Genomic DNA, 20,709 nt, shown 5'->3' on the forward strand with positions numbered 1-20,709 from the left:
TATGCGCTGAAGCATTGTCTATGGCAATTTGGGTGGCCTGTCAAAACCAAATAATTTCTGGTGATAAGATTTGTCGTCAGTCTCGCGTTATATCTCATTTACTTTTTGCTGATGATTTCATCATCTTTTGTCAAGCGACTCGGACGGAAGTACAATTCATAAAAAATGTTCTTCAAAGGTATGAGTTTGCTTCTGGACAGTGGGTTAATTTTTCTAAATCATCTATCTTTTTTTCAAAAAATATCTCTGCTGATAACAAGAGGATTTTGTGTCAAATATTGGGAATCCGAGAGGAGGGTTTGAGAGAGAGGTATATGGGCATGCCAGCAGTAATAGGGCGCTCAAAATGGGATGTTTTTAATATTGGTTCACAAAGAATTTATGACAGGTTAGCTGGATGGAAATCTCGGCTTTTATCCCCAGCGGGTAAGGCATTCCTTATTAAAGCAGTGCTTAGCGCTCTTCCTTCTTATATTATGACTTGTTTCAAGCTCCCTTGTAAATTATGTGTTAATATTACCTCTGTCATCAGAACGTTTTGGTGGGGTCACGATGTAAATTCTAGGAAAATCAATTGGATTAAGTGGGAGGAGTAGTGTGCGAGCAAATCGGAAGGAGGTTTGGGGTTTCGTGATTTTGAGGCTTTTAATATGGCCTTGCTTGCCAAGCATGGCCGGAATTTTCAGGCGACCAAACAGGGGTTCTAGCATATCAATTATTCAAGGCCAAATATTTTCGAAATTGTCAATTCCTTCAAGCGAATTTGGGTTCAAATCCGTCCTGGGCTTGGAGTAGTATTTGGGGCACTCAAGCGATTATTGCTTCTGGAGCTAAATGGCTTGTAGGTAATGGTCATTCAATATATATTTGGTCTGATTATTGGGTTCCAAATATTTCTTATCCAATTCCTAAACCTCCATCTTGGGAAGTCCCACTTCGTGTTGTAGAGCTTATAGATCAGACCACAAAATTTTGGAATCAAGAGGAGATTAATAAATGGGTTTCGCCAGCAGTTGCTAATTTCATCATGCAATGTCCAGTGAGCCTTTCCAATATGGATGATCAATTGATTTGGGATAAGGAGCCATCTGGAAAATTTTCGGTTAAATCAGCCTATTATCTTGCGTTACCTCAATGTTCTAATAGGCTTGGTTCGTGTTCAGTGCCTTCTTCAAATGCTAATGTTTCTGAAGTATTTTGGAGAGGTGTCTGGCATTGCAAAGCAATTGAAAAGGTGAAGTTTTTCATTTGGAATTGTAGTAAGGATGCTGTTCCTGTTAAAGTCGATCTCAAAAAATGAAGGATGGATGTGGACTTAATTTGTCAACGTTGTGGGCTTGCTGAGGAATCCATTCCTCACCTCTTGTTTTCTTGTCCATTTTCTATCCTTGTTTGGAAGCTGTCCCCCTTCAGATTTAATTTTACTTCATCTTCCCCTCTTTCATTTTTGGATTGGTGGTCGGATCTAATTTCCTTGTGGGGCTCCAATGGTGATGGTCTTAAAAGCTCGAGTCTGGCAGCATTCATGTGTCGGCACATATGGAAAGGGAGGAATGATCTTTGCTTTGATAGGACTTTAAGGAGCCCGACTTTTATTGTTTAAAATGCATGTGCTCAATACTGGGAATTTATGGACGCTATTGGGGTTCCTCCTCGTTTTGGAGAGGATAGTAAGTTGGGTAGGTCGAGTCCTGTTCTCTCTGCATCTCGATGGTTGCCGCCTAAACTAGGGGAAATCAAATGTAACTTTGATGCTTCCTTTCCCCCGTTGGCATCCGTTGGTGGAGGTGGTGTGGTATTTCGTGATTCAGATGGGAACATCCAACACATGATTGTTCTCTCTCCTTTTCACTCTCTAAATGCTACTACAGCTGAAGCTGAATGTTTCCGGAGAGCTATCCTTTGGGATAAGCACTTTCATATAGTTTCCTGTTGGTTTGAGAGTGATTCTATGGTGGTTTGTTAGGCTGTGGCGGTCCTGGAGTCGAGTCATGTAGATATGGAAGCCATCAAGTTTGATATTATTTAAGGGCTTCGAGACTTTTCCGCGGTTCGAGTTAGTCATGTAGATAGGCATGGCAACGAGGTCACTAATGCAGTAGCAAAATTGTCTCAAAGCCATATCATGCAGGACTCTCCATTGATTCATTTTCTGGTGGATATTCTCCTTCCTGCGGATAGAGATGTGTCTAATTATAGGAGTTTATCCTCTGTTTGATGTTGTTTCTTCATTGTTGTTTGTTTGCCAGGAAAAAAAAAACCCCAAACAAAAGGAAAATGGAAAGAGAACAAAAGGAACATTTATTTATTTTTGATTAGTAGTAATGTATTAGAAAGCATTCAAAAGGTTAACGCATCCCAAAGACTGATTACACAAAGACCACAAGGGACCCTAAGTACCCAAGGAGCCCAAAAGATAAACTCTCTTCTATAGATGTACAATGTCTTCCCATAACCCAACAAAAAAGAGAGCAAAAGGAACATTTATTAAAATACTCTAACAGGAGATGGACTAAAGGAAACCCAAAGCTAAGATATTGTACACATAATTAAATATAAAAGCTGTCAAATGGCCCCCAATTGTCTAGGATGTGCCAAATCGAAGTTTTGTTCTTAAGCATCTTTTCCACTCCTTTTAAACACTACATAGAGGTGCTACCACATGTCTCGAAGTCCGTAATAAATGTGTCAGACATATATCTCATACCAATGCCATATTTTTTATTTTTTTATTTTATTATTGTTATTTTTTTCCCGTAAATTTTTTTTCCTAATTAATACTCGACAACCCCCCCCCCCCCCCCCCCCCTCTTCCTCTGTCAAGGAATTGTTTGCACCCAAGAGGATTCATGCCAATGCCATATTCTCTTGTGTCCGGCTAAGCTTCTCCACACACATTGAATAGTGTATGAAACATATATACGTAATAATTTGGGGGAATGAGTCACTGATGGAGACTTTTACCCTACTTGGTCATTCTTAAGGGTTGGGATACAAGATTTTAGGCTGCGAAGTCTGGGAAACATTACATTGGTTGGTCCTAATGGTAAATTTATTCATTTAAAACTCAATTAGATAATTCTCCAAGCGTGTAGTTGATCGTGAAGTTAGAACGACCAATTACATATCATTGCTGTTAGAAATAAAATTATCTTTCACGATGATGGAGTTTCTTATGCATCAGTTGTTTGTGGCATTGTATGAAATATTTCTCATGTTGTAAGCCTAAAGGAATTGTTGTCATTTTATTTTTTGATAAGTAAGAGTGATTGAAATAGAAAGCATTCAAACGGGGAATGCATCCCGCAAAAGCTACACAAAGCCAAATAGGGCCTCTAAACTCTCAAAGAGTCCAAAAAATCAACTATCATTTAATATCTTCTAAAGGTTTTGGGGGTGTAGCAATTTTTGACTGCCAAGTATCATTTATGTTAGGTTCATGAATCATTCATGAGTTTGCTACATATTATAGACAACACGAGATATTAACCTTATGAAGTCTGTAAACTTGTTATTTAAGCTTTCTGTTGGGTAATTGGAGCTATCTGGTTGAGCAAGTCAATGCGAAGTATTATAGTGATAAAAATTGTCCATTAAGGTCCAGTCTTAGATCTACCGAAACATGATAATTGCGGCTTGATTTGTTTCTAACCAGCTTTGAGGTCATTTTATTTTGAAACTGAGAACAGCTTTGAAATTGAAGGTTTTTGCTGGGATACATCAGACTTAGGGTATAGAAAGTTTATACATTCAAAGTTGAATAGAATCATGAATGTTGAAGTGCCTTCTGTTTTACTCATGTTTTCTTTTGACTACTAGTTGCCCTTACTGTGCATTGCTCACCTTCTCTTCTTTTTGTTGGAATCTTTTCATCTTGTTTATTTTTCTTATCTACTTGATATAGGAAGCACATGTATGTTAATCCTGGCTCCATTCATAATCAAAGAAATTGCTGGAGGCTTTCTTTCTACTCATAGTTGATGTGTATGTTATATTTCGTGGTTCATATCATTGAGAAGGCTGGTAAATGTCTCTGAGGTTTATAAACTCTCTGCAGCCTTGTGTAGAACCTTGCCACTGAGTTTCCAAAATCTTGAATTAAACCCAGTGGAGTTGTTAATGTTCTGTAGTGGGGCTAACATTCTAACCGTTCTTTATGGCATTATCCATTACCACCAGGGTGTTTTATTATTATCATTATATTCTTCTATCCGAAGTTGGTTTGAAAATTTTCAAATCTTTCTAAAGTTTCCAGTCTAGATTCAGTCATAATACATAGTCGTGCACCCATGGTAGGTGGCATCACTGCTGTAGGGCTTCCAAAAAGCTGGATCAAGACAAGTATGAGATTGTTCGGGCACAGTGGCTAAGTTAAAGTGCTCCATATTTTGCTTGAGTTTACCTGAATTTTGGGATACCTTTGTTTAACCTTTGGTTGAACTCTACTTGATCGGCTCATGAGCAATGCTCCGCTTGGTTTGAATAGCACGTGTTCACCTTCTTGGGAACATTTAATAAAATTTTCATCGATGGAATGCTTTAAGCACTAAGGCTGCAGTTTGATTTTAGAGTTGTGTAGTGAAAGGAAAAAGATGATTTCACAGATGTGGATGGGGCCTAGGAGTGAAGAGGTTTCCTTTTTTGTTAATGCAAATTGGCAGGTTAATTTATCACCAATTATATTAGTTTCATCAATTCATTCATAACCAAGCATGCATAACCTTCTATCAAACAATCAGAAGTAACATGGAAAACCTCAATGGAGGAAACCACGGGACCTTGCCCAGGTACTAAACATTCCTCAATGAGAAGAAAAGGTATAAATTTAGGTTGCGAACTTTTACACAAAAATACCTCAGTTGATATACTTTGGATTCAGTTTTATGTCTCACAAGTCTAGGAGCTATCCTGTCAACGAATCCATCTCCACGTGATTTTCGTTCTCCAAGTGATCGTCAATATTTAACTCTAGCTTTTCTGTGTCTTCCGCAAGCATCAACAGATCCACTCCCTCTATTATGTCTCCCAGGTAGGCACGAAGTACTAGTTTTCATATCACGATGTGAAGATGAAAGTAAATAACTGCTTCTAGTCTTTCTTTGAAGCAACCACCAAGCAAGGCTACAAGAATAATATGGAATGCACAGCTGCTTGCACAAGTTTTATAAGAATTTCTGCAAAAATAGTCAAACTATGTGTGTTCAAGGCTCTTAAATATATACCATTTGGGTATATGTGTGTTTAAAATAGCTAAAGTATCATCAATAAGGGTGCTGTAGCCTTTCGTGGAGGGAGTCCTATATTTTATGGGGCTCTGTTCTGAACAATCTAGGCATATGGGGATCGACCTCAAGTGCGTTAGACCCTTAAGCTTCTTTTCAAGTGGGGTTCGATCCTTAGCTCTTAAGATCTCAAATTCATTATAATTGATCTCCTATGCTATGGGAATTGGTCGAAAGAATTTAAAAACAATAAAGCACAATTTTACAGTTTAAATAACAAAGTCTACTAAGGTCAACCATATTAATTTTATTTCAATTTAGTATTTACGGTCTGCTCAGTTAAACTTACTGTTACCTAAGTTTGTGTGATTCAAGTAAATGAAGACTGTCCACTCATATTATCTTTACGATCTTCATGATCTTGATGGAATCCTCAATCATCAGTTTTCAATCATGCCTTCTGAGACAAATTAATAGGTAAAAATCAACTTGACTTGGACAGACTGATCAAAACAACATATCACTAGACCAACTACAAGTCTACAACCATCATTTTGATCACTGAATCTGTCAAGCAATAAACACCAAGTCCTAACAAGATTGTTGAGTTTTAAAGGAGAACATTTCTATTTGGGATTGGATTGAGAGATGAGGGATAAGATTAGCTATTTGGGATTAATGAATTTAAAAGGAGGTATTTGATGGTGGTTATTTAATGGATTTGAAATTAACATTTCTGAGAGAATTTCATTTGTGAATTTGGAGCCTAAAAATGCTATTTGAAATCATCTAGAGTGAAATTTGAAAAATTACTTTTGGAAGTCCCTTAATGACCTGAAATCCTTTCCCAGATCCCTTTGCTGAAGTACAGCCAATACATTCACATCCAAGTCCATCATTCTTAAATCCATCAAACCAAACACAAACTAAGAGGCTTAACCCTTTTGCAACACATATTGAGGGCGAAGATTAGAAACGCCAACTAAAAGACTAATCCATTACGATGGGCCATTTGTTTCTCTCTCTCCTCCTTTTATCTGATTTTTCTCTTTGAAGAAGGATATCAGATCATTCATTTTTTTTATTTCTTCTCTTTTTTTTCCAGTAAATTATTTCTTCTCATTTTCCTTGTTAATAGAATTCTAGTTTCTAGAAAGAAACAAGGAATGGGTTGGTAGTTGGATACGAAGACATGTAAGAAGGATTCCTAAATTGATGTGTAGTTTTTCTGATATGGAGTCATAAATTTTTTGTAATCCTTTTTAATGATGTATATATATATATATATGTATGTATGTATATATTTGTATTTTAACCTTTTATTTTCCAGCTGTCTTTTAATATAAAACTATTTTAAAATGATATAAACTAAATTTTTCATTTAGTAATTTGGCGTGTGGTGAAGATGTCTTTTCTCTTTTAATAATCATAATATAAGATATACAAGCTCAAATGAGCCCTATAGCCAGCTTTGCTTGAGTTCTTCAAGAACAACTATGGTTCATTTCAGCTTATTAGCCATTGGATCAAACTGTGTTGTTACACAACCAATGATCATACTTTTTTCAATTAATATATATATATAAATATTTCGTTTTCACATTTTTTTTTTTGATCTGATGTTGTTTCTCTTTATATAAGACATTGAGCTCTTTCATTTGTCGATCATCTTTTGTTGCATTGTCCCATGGCCCGTGACAGTTGGGGTTTACTTTTGGGCTTGTTCGGGGTCACTGGGTCATGCCTCGGTCCTCGAGAGGCTTGATAGAAGCTTAGAGAGGTTGTGCAATGGGCTCCCAAGCTTGTGACTATTGGAGGGTGGCACCGTTATGTGTGTGGTGGTGCCTATGGAGGGAGCAGAATAGGTGATCCTTCGATGGAGAGGAAACTCCTATTGGGGTGCTGAAATTCTCTACTATCAGCTCTCTTTTTTTTTGGGTCCTTGGGAGAAATTGTACATCTTTAGGGGAGTTAGTTGATTTTTCTAGGTACATTGGGTTCTTCAGGCCCTATTTGGTTGTTGTGTAGCTTTCTTTGGGATATGTTCCCGTTTGAACGATTTCTAATACATTCTTACTTGTCAAAACAAAAAAAAAAAATTTCTTCGTTGAATTTCTCTCTTGCATTTTTATGTCATTTTGTTTCCCTTATTGAATGACTAAATATTTGGCAATGAGAATATTAGTAAAAGTTATTTGTTTTTGAGTTGTAGTGCTTGCATATATAGTGTTTGTTTTGTTTTTTTTTTTTTCTAAGAACTGTTTGATTTTGTATGCACCATTTTGATTGATTTGTTTCGAACTTCTTCCTTTTTCTCATGAATAATAAATCAATTGTTTTTTTATAATTATGGTAAACTTTGTTGTACATGCTTTATAAATTTTTTACTTCCTTTGTTTATATGAATTAAAGATTTACCTTTTCTTTTCTTTTTTTTTTTTTTTTTTTTTTTTTTTTTTCTCTTTCTTGGGACTATATAGATGGATATTGGGGTAGGCTTGTTTGTATTGGCAAATTCATTAGTTTCACGACAAGCACGAGGCATCTCAACAATGTGAGTTACTGTTCTTGTCTTTAAAATGTTCTTTTGATGTTATCTTATGAACCAAACAGGAGAAAGCTCTTCCTTTCGTGGGAGTTATGCCAGCTATTTTAGTGCATCCTTTGGTGGTATATATCTTATGAAATGAAGTTTTTCTTTCCCATGGCCATATATGTGAACTTGGTATGTAGATTTTAGATTTCTGCACCACTTGTTTTGCATTGCTTTTTTTTCTCTTCCTCCACACAACACATTGGAAATGAACTTCTTAGTTTCAAACACTATAGTTGCCTTTGAATCCTTGTTATGGGGAGCAATGAGTATAAGGATGTTTTGATGATGGATAACCTGAGAAGGAGGATGTAGGTTATACTGAATTGGTGCTATGTGCAAGAGGGATGAGGAGTCAGCGAATCATCTCCTTCTGTACTGTCCTGTGGCTCGGGATTGCTGGGGCTTGGGTTATGCCTTTTCCCACGTCGTCCATGCTAGAGAGATGCCGTGGTACAGTGTTTTTTTTTTTTTTTTTGGGCCTGGGGGGGGGGGGGGGTGTCAAGTTCGTGATGCTTGGACTGCAACCCCTCTTTGCCTATGTGAAGAGAGAAATAGGAGGTCTTTCGATGGCGAGTAGACTCCTTTTGGGGTGCTTAAGTTCTCTATTGTTAGTTAAGTTCTCTTGGAGAGTATATTGTTCTCGTGGATATGTTGAGAGATTGGGGGACCCATTTGGCCCTTGTGTAGTTGTTTTGGGCTGTGTTCCCTGTTTGAGCATTTTTCAATGTTACTTTACTTATAAAAAGAAGGATGTCCTTGAGGCCTTATAATGTCTACTTTAGAAATAACACCAACAAGGCCGAAAGAAGCTACTATCAGTGGTAACAGAACCTTAGACTTTATTGGTGTTAATCACTAGCTAGTGGGCCCAAAGGCTAAATCCAGTGGTTCGAATTGTACACGCCCGGTTAACAGAGGTCTATTAGGCGTTTCTTCATATATATATATATAGAGAGAGAGAGAAAGAGAGAGAGAGAGAGATTACATGATACAAATCCCTCCCTGAGAGGGACGTTGCATGAGAGACATCCTCATCTTCTTCAAAGTTCTACATTTAACAAAAAGTCCCTCTCAGTGAGACAAGGGCTTGATTATCTCCCCCTCATCTTTCCTAGTGTTGCAACTTGGACGGGCTAGCCCAAACCTAGATCAAACAGAATCCGATTTTTCAGACTTGAACAAGCTTTTTTACAACTAGGGTTAGGTTTGGGTTGAAAAATCAAAAGCTAATTTTAATTTGGGTTTCGGTTGAGGTGTCTCAGCAATCTGAACCCATGTGCTTACTGGACTTTTATATATTTAATTTTTAAATATACTATATGTATAGTCATGATCAACATTTTTCATTTCGGTTTCTTTTTCTTTAAATATTGCTCTATTGTACAATCCTTGTGAAATTAAGAAGAACCAAACCTGAACATAACCTGAGTTCAAACTGATTTTTGGTCTGCCTTTTCTAAACTGAGCTTAACTCGACTTCCAAATTTTTAACGTGCATTGGGCCTGAGTTGAGGAGCTTGGGTTGAAGGTTGGGTTGGGTTGAGCTCCAATTGAAGGTTTTATAACTTGAATTGAGCCTAGGTTGAGCCCTTAACTTGTCCATGAACTCTTTCAAGCATAGGATGTCACATATGTGGATTAGTACGTAGGAAAGGAATATAAGAGGGATTGAAATGAGAATGGTGTAGGATTGGAATTGTAATTGTCATTCTACTGTCAGTTCACAACGCCCATTTGGTTGTACATTCAAGGCATGTGTCGATCCTATGTCCCCCATTCCAATTGGTCTGTCCTTGTTTTTTGGATATCTATCTACTGGAGAAGGAAAAACTTTACCAATTCTTTGGCAAAAATGACACTTTCTGCATACGTTTGCCACATTTGGGAGGATCGAAATGCTTAAATCTTCAAAGGTCGATCAACTTCTCAGAACCATGTTATCAGCATCATAAGGAGTTTCATTAGGGAAAAGCTGTAATCGGGGAGGCTCAATGACCCGGTTAGAAGGAAAGTGGTGAAGTCGGTTATTCGTAAAGGTGGGGGTCATGTGGTGTGTCTCCAAGAGACCAAACTTGCTTCGATGTCTGATAGGATTGTGACGAGTCTTTGGGCTGGGAGATTTGTGGAGTGAATTGCTTTGGATGCTATTGGTTCTTCGGGAGGCATCTTGATCATATGGGATAATAGATGGGTGTCTAAAGTCTCAGGTTGGGTGTTTCTCTGTTTCATGCATTCTTGCTTTGGTAGAGGATGGCGTTCATTGGGTTTTTTCGGGTGTTTATGGCCCTTCGGAGGACGGTGAGCATCACTTGCTTTGGGAGGAGTTGGGGGGGATCAGAACTCGATGGTGTTTGCCTTGGTGTATTGGAGGGGACTTCAATGTTGTTTGCTCTCCGTTTGAGAGGTCAACGGGAGGTAGGTGGATGTCTGATATGGAGGCTTTCTCGGAGTTTATTGATGAGTTTGGGCTGGTCGATTTGCCTTTGGTTGGAGGACCGTTTACTTGGTCTAGTGGTCGCTCTCCCCCTACCGTTTCTCGGATTAACAGATTCCTTGTGTCGGGGGAGTGGGAGGAGAGGTTCTCTGATGTTGTTCAAGTTACTTTGGCTTGTCCTATCTCTGACCATGTTCCGTTGATGTTGGATTGTGGCGGGTTGTGTAGTAGACGTTCTCTTTTCAGATTCGAGAATATGTGGTTGCGGACTGAGGGTTTTCTGGAGAGGGTCCGCCTTTGGTGGGAGGGGTATGGTGTAGTTGGCACCTCTAGTCACGTGCTTGCAGGCAGATTACGTCTCTTAAAGGAGAATCTTAAGACTTGGAATAAAGAGGTCTTTGGGAATCTGGAATGGAGAAAAAATTGGGTTCTTGCTGAGATTGCGGCTATTGACCGGATGGAGGGTCAAGGGGATTTGGTGGAAGCTTTGAAGGTTAGAAGGGCGGAGTGCAAGGCGGAGTTTACTGAGATTGCAATCATGATGGAGATCTCGTGGAGGCAAAAATCTCGAGCCTTGTGGCTTAAGGAGGGGGATAGAAACACAAATTTTTTCCACAGATTGGCCAATGCTCATTGAAGAGGCAATCATATAGGGAGGATTCAGGTTGAGGGGGTTATTTTTTGTAAGGAGGAGGAGATCTGCAAAGGATTTTTAGAGTTTTTTGAGAAGTTGTTCATAGAGACTGTTGAGTGGAGACCTTTGCTTGAAGGGATGCAGTTTGACTCTATTTCTGAAGAGGATTGCTTGGGCTTGGAGTTGCCTTTTTCTGAGGAGGAAGTTCTGATTGCTTTGAAGAGTTGCAATGGGGATAAAGCCCCAGGTCCAGATGGATTTACCATGAGATTTCTTCTGGAATGCTAGGAGGTGGTTAAAGGGGAGGTGATGGGCACTTTTCATGCTTTCCATTCTCGGGGATCTTTTGAGAAAAGCTTGAATGCCACGTTCATTACTCTCATTCCGAAAAAGAGGGGGGGGGGGGGGGGGGTGCTGTTGGATGTTAGGGATTTTCGCCCTATTAGTTTGGTGGGTTGTATCTACAAGTTGATTGCCAAGGTGCTTGCTTCAAGATTGAGGAAAGTTTTGGATGGCATCATTTCGGACTCTTAAAACGCTTTTATTGGAGGCCGTCAGATTTTGGATTTAGTCATTATTGCAAGTGAGTGTGTGGACTCCAGATTGCGTAGTGGGGTCCCGGGTGTTCTTTGTAAGTTGGACATTGAGAAGGCGTATGACCATGTGAGTTGGAGCTTCCTTCTTTACCTGATGGAGAGGATGGGGTTCGGTGATAGGTGGAGGAGATGGATGCACTTTTGTATTTCCAATGCTCGCTTTTCGATCCTTGTTAATGGTGCTGCTACTGGTTTTTTCTCTAGCTTGAGGGGCTTGAGACAGGGGGATCCTCTCTCCCCCTTCTTGTTCTTGTTTGTGATGGAGGCCCTTAGTAGATTGATGAGAAGGGCTACCGAGTTGGGTCTTTTGAGGGGCTTTCGGGTGGGCAGGGATGCTGCTTCTCAGTTGGAGATCTCTCATTTGATGTTTGCCGATGACACTTTAGTTCTTTGTGATGCGAATGTGCCCCATATTAGATATTTGAGATGTGTTTTGATTTGGTTCCAAGTTGTCTCCGGCCTTAAGGTGAATGTGGGTAAGAGTGTTTTGGTGTTGGTTGGGGAGGTCCCTGAGATTGAGGCTTTTGCTGACATTCTTGGTTGTCGTACTGGTTCATTTCCCATTTCTTACTTAGGGTTGCCTCTGGGTGCTCTTTCGAGGTGTGTGGGGATTTGGGACCAGTGGTGGATAGATTTGAGAGAAGGTTAGCGGGTTGGAAGAAGCAGTATCTTTCCAAGGGCGGCAGTCACTCTGATTAAGAGCACCCTCTCTTACTTTCCCACTTATTTTATCTCTCTTTTGCAGATTCCCTCTTCAGTTGCGGAGAGGATTGAGAGGTTGCAGCGTAATTTTCTGTGGGGGGGGGGGGGGGGGGGGGGGGGGGGTAGAGGTGAAGAGTTTAAGTTTCATTTGGTGCAGTGGGAACAGGTTTGCAGGCTAATTCGGAATGGTGGTTTGGGTCTCCGTAGATTGGTGCCTTTTAATAAGGCCCTCCTTGGGAAATGGTTGTGGAGGTTTGGTGTGGAGAGACATTGGCTATAGAGGAGGGTTGTGGCTTGTCGTTTTGGGGAGATGAGAGGAGGGTGGAGTTCTTTGGAAGTGAGGGATCCTCTGGGGGTTGGGGTCTGGAAATTTATTTGGAAGGGTTGGGATGAATTTTCCAAACATATTCGGTTTCGACTTAGAGATGGGAGGAGGATTTGTTTTTGGGAGGCTGTGTGGTGTGGAGATATTCCTCTCGCTCTCGCTTTTCCTCAGCTTTACAGGATTGCTTCGGATAGGCAGGCCATGGTGGTTAACTGTTATCATCTTGATAATGGGAGACTGGTTTGGGATGTTCGATTCAGGCGTTTCTTTGAGGATTGGGAGATCGAGGAGGCCATTCATTTCTTGGAGTTGTTGTATCGCCAGTGAATTGTGGAGGAGGATTTGGATTGTTGGTCTTGGGTTGCAAACTCCCAGGGGCGTTTTGAGGTGAGGTCTTTCTTCAGGTGTCTCTCGTTTGATCCTAGAGTTCGTTTTCCTTGGAAGTCTGTTTGGCGTTTTAATGTGGACTTCGGTTTTGGGTAGGATCTTAACCTAGGATAATTTGAGGAGGAGAAGCCAGGGGGTGGTCAATCATTGTTATATGTGTTTTCGTGATGAGGAATCAGTGGATCACCTTCTCATTCACTGCTCTTTGGCTAGAGAGCGTTGGGATTTGATGATTGGCTTATTTCGGTTTTCTTGGGTTATGCCAGGATCCGCTAGAGGGTTGATTGAGGCGTGGAGAGGTTGCCCTGTGGGGGCTCACAGTCAGGATGATAGGAGGGCTACGCAGCTTTGTGTGTGGTGGTGTATTTGGCTTGAAAGGAATATGAGATATTTTGAAGGAAAGGCGATGTCGATTTCGGTGCTTAAATTCTCGATTCTTTCCACTATTTTTTGTTGGGTTTCAGGGAGCGATCATAGATCGTTGGAGGAGATTGTTGACTTTTTGGCCTCCTTGAAGGCTTGAGGCCTTTGTGGTCTTTTGTATTTTTCTTGGGATCCGCTCCCCTTTTGAGCGTTTTTTAATAATATTTTATTTATAAAAAAAAAAGGATTTATTATTTATTATATATGATTTATAATTATAGGGAAAGCTAACTTCCCCACCTTCAGGGGGGAGGTTAAGACTTGGCCCCACATTTAAAACATCACTTCTCTTCTTTTAACATAGGGGTTATTTGAGTCATTAATCTATATCTATGCATACACGTTCTATATCTATATATCTCCTCCGTTGCCACTGCAGATTGTTGTTGTTGCCACCGTCGCCGCATATTGTCACCGCCGCTGCAAATTGATGCATCTACACAACAGAACCCACCACCAGCCAAATCAGCGTCGCCACCACCATCCCTGCTCTATAACCACCAACAGCAATACTATATTCCAGTGAATTAACCACCACCACAGGTCCATAACTTGTGCAGTCACCACCGCTATCCTCACCCCACAGCCACCACCATCCTCATCCACAACCATCGCTGCAGACTGTCATTGACGCCGCTGCAGGGTGTTTACAGCGAATGAACACCACATCTACACAACAAAACCCCCCACCAGCCAAATTGGCGTCACCTCCACCATCCTCGCTCCACAACCACCAGCACCATACCATATCCCATCGAATTAAGCACCACCACAGCCTGTGCCGTCACCACTGCCATCCTCACCCCCACAACTACGGCCACCACCCCCACCCCCACAACCACTGCCACCAAAACCTCATAGCAGACAATGATTTGTTGGTATATTGGTGAATGAACCCCATAGCCGAAAGTTTGGATCTCATGAAAAAAAAGAAACGTCGGGAGAGATTAAAAGTTGAGAGAGACACGATCGAGTTCTCAGAGAGTAAATGGGGTTAAATTACATCAATACCCATGGTTTTTATGATGTGGCATGATCCAATGTGACTATTTTTGTCCATATATATATATATATACGGGGACAAGTCTTAAACTCCATATGCAGGTGGGGAAGTTACTTTCCCCTATAATTATATATTTGTTTTATTTTATTATAGGTGAAATAAATTTTTTATATATATATATATATATATATATCACATATTATTTTATATACAATGTTATACATAATGTGTGTGTGTGTGTGTGTGTGTGTATACATGTATGGGTTAGGGCATTTTTGTCCTAGTATGTCTGTTTTTTTTTTTCCCCCGATGGATAGTGTATCTTATTTTGACTATCTAATGGAATGGAATGCCCATTTCCTAACTCTTGAAGAGGCCCCGTTCCAATTTTTTGTGGAAATGTTCATTCGAAGGGAATGATTATTCCTACTTTGACGTGATCTACCAAAGAGTAAAACAGGAATGAAGACTAGAATTGGTATTCCATTCCATCGTGCCAAACGTATTCCAAATGCTTTCGTGAACCATTTGGAACAACTCGTTTATGTGATCGTAAGGTTGCCCCTAACATATATTTAATCTCAATCCTTTATTTAAATCCAATTTATGAGCTATTATTCTTTCTTGCCAAAGAAGCTAAGCTAAAGCAACTAAAAATCCATTAAATAGTCGCTTGACTCAATAAAAATCTATTTGATTTTTTAAAGTGGAGGTAGGATGACCTAAGTACCTTTGATCAGAACTTAAATAACCGTCAAATAAAGAAATTTTAAAACAGTATCTTAAAATCAGATTTAGGTTGCCCAGGGACCAAAAATAAAATAAAATCATATTTAGGTTTAAAATAAACAATTCAAAGACTAGGTGGGCAGACTCCTCAATACCTCTTATGTATGCTTGTCTGGTTGGGGAAACTACATCTTTATTATTGGGTTTACATTTTTCCCTGAATTGATTGGTTAAGTATTATAATTTTGAACACGTTGTTACACAATCATGCTTTTATGTGATGAAAAATGCTTGACTCTATCTTCTCGGTATTGAAATATCTCAAGAGATTGTACTACTTCCATTGTCATTTATAAATAATAATGTTGGGATTTCTTGTTTCTCCTTGCTGCTTCAGGAAATTGAAAAGTGCACTTCTATCTACTAGTCCGTTAATTTTTCTTGGGTTTGCACGGTTGGTTACCACGACAAGTGTGGACTATCAGGTAGAATTTTCCTAGTTTGCCTTGGTTCTTTTTTTACGTATGATATATATTGGGTGTGTGTGCGTGTGTATTCCTGCTTATGGAGTAGATAACACGCACAAAATTCGTGTGATCGTCTCTTTTTGTTGAAATTAATTGCATATGGATTATATATTAGTAGAAATTAATTGCTAAACTCTTCACTAGACTAGTACTTCACGTTACACTTACTTTCAGACACCTATATATGTTCTCTGCTCAGTAAGTTTAGCGTTAGTAAATGGTTTGGATTCAGGCTTGAACTTGCAAATCTGATTGCCTTTGGCAGTTTCCAGCCATGGTAAGTGACCACCTCTACTTCAGTTTTGTTTTGTGCTTATCATGGTCATCAATATCCATTATGAGGTAGTTGAACTTTAATAGAAATGCAACTACGGTGAAAAAGAGTTGCTCATTGAGTGAGAACTAGTTTGTTAAAAAAATTGAACTCTGAGAGAGAGAGAGAGAGATGTTCTGCGTCAAATTAGTGATTTTTGACATCTAACTATCAATTTCTCATCTCTGAATGATCTTTGCGATTATGCTATTGTAATAAAATTCAATGCACAGTTCTTTTAGAAAATATATATTCTAATTTTATTGGAAAAAAAAATTTTGTTAAAAAGAATTAGGCAGAAGATAAGTGTCACGACATACAAAAATATGAGGGGATTGTCACTAGTTGGTGTGATGGAGGTTCAACTGGAAGGGGAAAACAAGTCCATAACAAGTACATTCGTCAGTAGTTTAGTACTGGGCTATTTTGATAATTTACTCTATCTTGACCTACCAACATCTAGATGATGAGGCATGGAAATCTTTATTATACAAAAAACTTAACCCCAATTTTTATTATTTATATTTTATCTTCACTGTCCTCCTTCAAGTCCAAGAATAAAGGAAGTTCAGGTTTTCATTCTTAAGTGGTACCAAAGCAAAATAGATCCTACTTTTTTCTGCAAACTAGCTGCCTGGTTTAATTCTTTGGTGGTTATTTGTCTTATGTAGATTGTTTCTGTTCTAAATGGGTCACAACGCCAAATATGGGCCACAACATCACAGGGTCCAACAATGTTTTAAACTACACTGTTGATTAAAGAAGACTTCTATTTTGTTTTATTTTTGTAACTGAGTGTCTCCACCACCTTTGGGAGTGGAACTGATCCCTTTGATACCTCAATCATCCCAAAACCATGGGTATCGAGTAAGTCGGTTTAATGCCCGCTGGAGTAAAACATGAGACCTCTGGATTGTTATTTGATGACTCTCTAATGTTGTTATTTATTTGTTCTCATTTACCAAAGAACCACCTCCCACTACCTCCCTCCCTCCCTCCTCCTCCTGTTGTAGGTCAATAGCCTCTATCTAATGAAAATTTAAAGTTCTTGTCTAACTGCAAAATCCATATCAGTAGAGTTATTTGGTTCAACTCGATGGTTCTACCCAGTGGGGCAAAATGGGTGTGTAAGTTATTTATTATGGAACGAATGCAACTTCTTCAATGCTAAAAAGCTTCTATATAGGGACTCTTTTATTGCATTTGTTGCCAAAGGAACCACTAAAAGCAAAAAAGAGAATAGGGTTAGATCACAACAATGAAGAATGCATGAGCATACTTCTTCACTGTAGATGGGATACTTTTGCTTAATCTTGTCTTTACAGCAGTTTCATGGTTTGACTTTACAGTTTGTTATGTACTTTTATATGAGGCCAGTCTTCACTTTCTCTCCTCATAGGTTCATGTGGGGGAATACGGAGTGCATTGGAATTTCTTTTTTACACTTGCTGCTGTATCAATCCTTACAACAATAATTAACATTCAGACACAATATTGTGGGATTCTAGGTTCATTGATTCTAGTAGGTACACTTTCATTTGTTTTAGTTATTATTACTTCTTAGAAAGAGCTTGGTTCTCTTGGTACATTTTGTTGACTTTTCTTTTTTCTCAGGGTACCAAGTTTGCTTGATGCTTGGCTTAAATAAGTATATGCTTTCTAATGAAAGGGGAACAGACATTATTAGCCTAAACAAGGAGGGAATTTTTAGCATATTTGGTGAGGATGACTTATAATTTATGTCTTAAGTTGTTTCATAACCTTTTTCACTTGGTCTTTCAGTTGGATTTATACTTTTACCAGTGTTATTAACTGTTGAAGGATTTAAATATTAAAGTTACACCCTCTCTAACAGCTTAAGCTTTTGGAGTAGATGGTTGTCAACATGGTATCAAAGCCAAAGGTCTCTGGTTCAAACCTCACCGTCACCCTAATAATTAAAAATTGAAACATATGTTGGACCAAAGAAGGCCACATGTAAGGGGGGCGTGCTGAAGGATTTAAATATTAAAGTTACACCGTCTCTAATAGCTTAAGCTTTTAGAGTGGATGGTTGTCAACATGAACTATTATATGAGTGTTGTTTAACCTTTGGCTCATTTGGGAGCTTATGAGTATATTGATATGTTGTTATTATATTGCTATTTCACCTGCTGTTTTATATTAGATAGAAAAGGTTCATTTTGCATTTACCGGAAATACTCTGCCTAGATGTAATATTTTTGCTAGAACCTGGTTGTTTTCTATATGCTGGATCACGAATCTAAATGTATGCTCATTGGCATGAAATGGGCAGATCCATGTAAATCCATATTTAGAAACTTATTTTATTGTTAAAGTCCATGCCTTGGATCTTAGATTATGTTTGAAGATCAAACTGAGTTCAAATAGGATGGAAATTTGAATAGGTTTTTTATTATTTTAATTGTATGAAACTGAGAAAATGTGCATAGACCCAAATATGTAAGACACACACACACAATATCAGATCTAGTTATCTTTGGATCATATCCATGTGAAAGGGTTGAACTTTTTTCAGAAATTTAAGTGATAAGTTGCATTAATAAATATCCTATCGACAAAGGAAGAAGAAGAAAGGAAGGAAGGAAGGAAGAAAGAAAGAAAGAAAGTTGGATAGATATAAGGAGATGGAAGGACTTAGTAGTTATGATTTAATTAGGGACAAACAGAAGCTTACGTACTAGGAACAAAAAGGGTGATGATGGTTAGAAGGTATAGTACCGTGTTGTTCAGTGCCTTGTTGTTGAGCTTCCCTCTGAAGGTCAAAGAGGGGGGAGGTCGGAGAGGGAAAGTTGGTCAGAGGGCACTTAGATCTGGCTTGTTGGATGGCATCCCACCAATGGTTGCCAGAGGAGGCTTAGGGCTTCCTGGTGATGGGGATTGAGTTGAGCCGAGGTTGATTGTTGGAAGCTGCTGTCCAGGTGGTCACCGAGCAAAGGATGTTGCAGTTGATCTCCTGAAGGCATGCCTCCTCCATTTTTGGGTTTTGTTGTTGTGGAGCGAGAACTTGTATACTTTTGGAGACTATAATATGAAAGAACTAACTTTGAACTTTATAAAAGGGTTTTTACTAATTTTAGTTCATAATTAAATGGGTATTTGGATTCTAATGGGTATTTTTGGTTAACCTGAGTGCAATCCAGATCTAAGACAGATCAGTTGAAGGATGATCTCACTTGACCTACTTCATTATATGAATTTAAAACAGCAGGCCATATTCTATAAAATGGACCTCGGAATGGACCCAATCTTGGGTAAAACCTGATTGTTTTAATTCCCTAGAAGCACTAATACTTCTGTTGTGAGTATGCTCATGTCAGACAGTCGAGCGTGGCACTTCTCAGAAACTTTGGACGTGTATCCTACACACTTTGTATATGTCAAAATTAAAAAATGTTCCCAATTGCAGACATGTAATAGACAGTTTTCAGATACTCAATAACACGCGACTATTGAACCTTGAGTATGTTCCATAGGTGTAATCATGAAACAATCCGTTTCATGAATTTTAATATACATTAGTGATTTTAGGAATAGTACACCCACCGAAATAATAAAATAATTTGTTGAGATGTACGATATAAGAATGCATGACAGCTTCATCACCACCCTGTTTGAGTCTTTTTATGCTTGTTTAAACATTGCCTCAATTTTGTCAGCTCCTTTTTACAAGAGTATGGTCTCATCTCATGCTGGAAAGGGATTATTATGCCTTTCTCGCACTACCAATTAAATTGAATGGCCGATTCCTGTTTCTATACCATCTCTTAAGGTCTTTTTATTTATTAATGTTTCATAATTTTACTTTTCGACCGTAACACAGTTCTCATTACACCAACATTTACAACCCACCTAATCGCCTTTAACTATTCTTTTTCATTTTATTAAAGTTTGTTAGAAAAATAATCTATTGAGTGTGAATAGCGCGGTGCGGAAGCTGTTAGTTGATTAAGTTGTGATTAACACTCTAAATGACCTAGAGGGGGGTGAATAGGTCAACTTGCCCAATTTTTGTGATTGTTTAATTTACCAACAATAATGATCAATTAAACATGCACAACCACACAAATGAATACGTAGTACCATAAAGTAAAACAAGTAATTTGAGAGATGACTTCAGGTTTTTAGTGAGGAAACTCTGATTGGTCGTTTGGAAAAAACTCGAGAACTTTCGCAGTCCCGAGAAAAACGATCCACTATTGTTAAGCAAACTACAGTGGACTCTGATTCAGGCTTACACCCCTTCGCTCTACCAAAAACCAATCACTGACAGTCCCTGGCTTTGCAACTCCCCGTTCAACAGCTCTTAACCTGAGGCTTACTCTTGATCATTGTAGATCGCTCGTAGATCAACCAACACTCCACGAATGTTTTGACCCCTTCAAAGTGTGATCAAAACCTCGTCTTCCTTCAAATTTGAATTTTGTGAAGAGTTGTAGAAAATCTGTTGTTCCGATCAACTTGTAATACGAAGACTCGATGAAGAACATCATCTTAACCACTCTCGTGTTTAAGTGTGTGTGTTCTAAAAAATATACAATCAGATTTCTCTAAAAAATCTCTAAAAAAGAGCTTTTAAAATCGTGCAAGGACTGGCCTACAAGTTTGGGTAAAACCAGGAAACTAAAAAGTTACCAAAAACTAACTTTTTGCACATTGAGGCAAGTGCAACTGGTTGGACTTCATAGTGCAACCAGTTGGACTTTCACTGAGTCCTGTTTTCCGTTAGAAACTGAAACTGGTTGGATTTTCCCTGAGAGCTGTTTTTGATCAGGAAGTGCAACCGGTTCAACTAGA

General features: G+C 38.8%; 1 protein-coding gene across 6 annotated transcripts in view; it reads left to right on the forward strand.

The window, feature by feature from the left end:
• LOC132283848 (uncharacterized protein At4g17910) overlaps positions 1–20,709 on the forward strand; it is a 52,303-nt gene that overhangs the window by 18,191 nt on the left and 13,403 nt on the right. For all 6 annotated transcript variants that reach the window (XM_059785877.1, XM_059785879.1, XM_059785878.1 and 3 more), the window contains exons 9-12: positions 7,703–7,776; positions 15,449–15,536; positions 17,291–17,417; positions 17,506–17,610. In XM_059785877.1, coding sequence (XP_059641860.1) covers positions 7,703–7,776; positions 15,449–15,536; positions 17,291–17,417; positions 17,506–17,610 — 394 coding nt within the window. The remainder of the gene's footprint in view (positions 1–7,702; positions 7,777–15,448; positions 15,537–17,290; positions 17,418–17,505; positions 17,611–20,709) is intronic.

Source organism: Cornus florida, unplaced genomic scaffold, assembly GCF_030987335.1.
Source record: "Cornus florida cultivar Cherokee Brave unplaced genomic scaffold, ASM3098733v1 CherokeeBrave_3.0.0_Hap2_Chr11, whole genome shotgun sequence".
Taxonomy (NCBI): Eukaryota; Viridiplantae; Streptophyta; class Magnoliopsida; order Cornales; family Cornaceae; genus Cornus; species Cornus florida.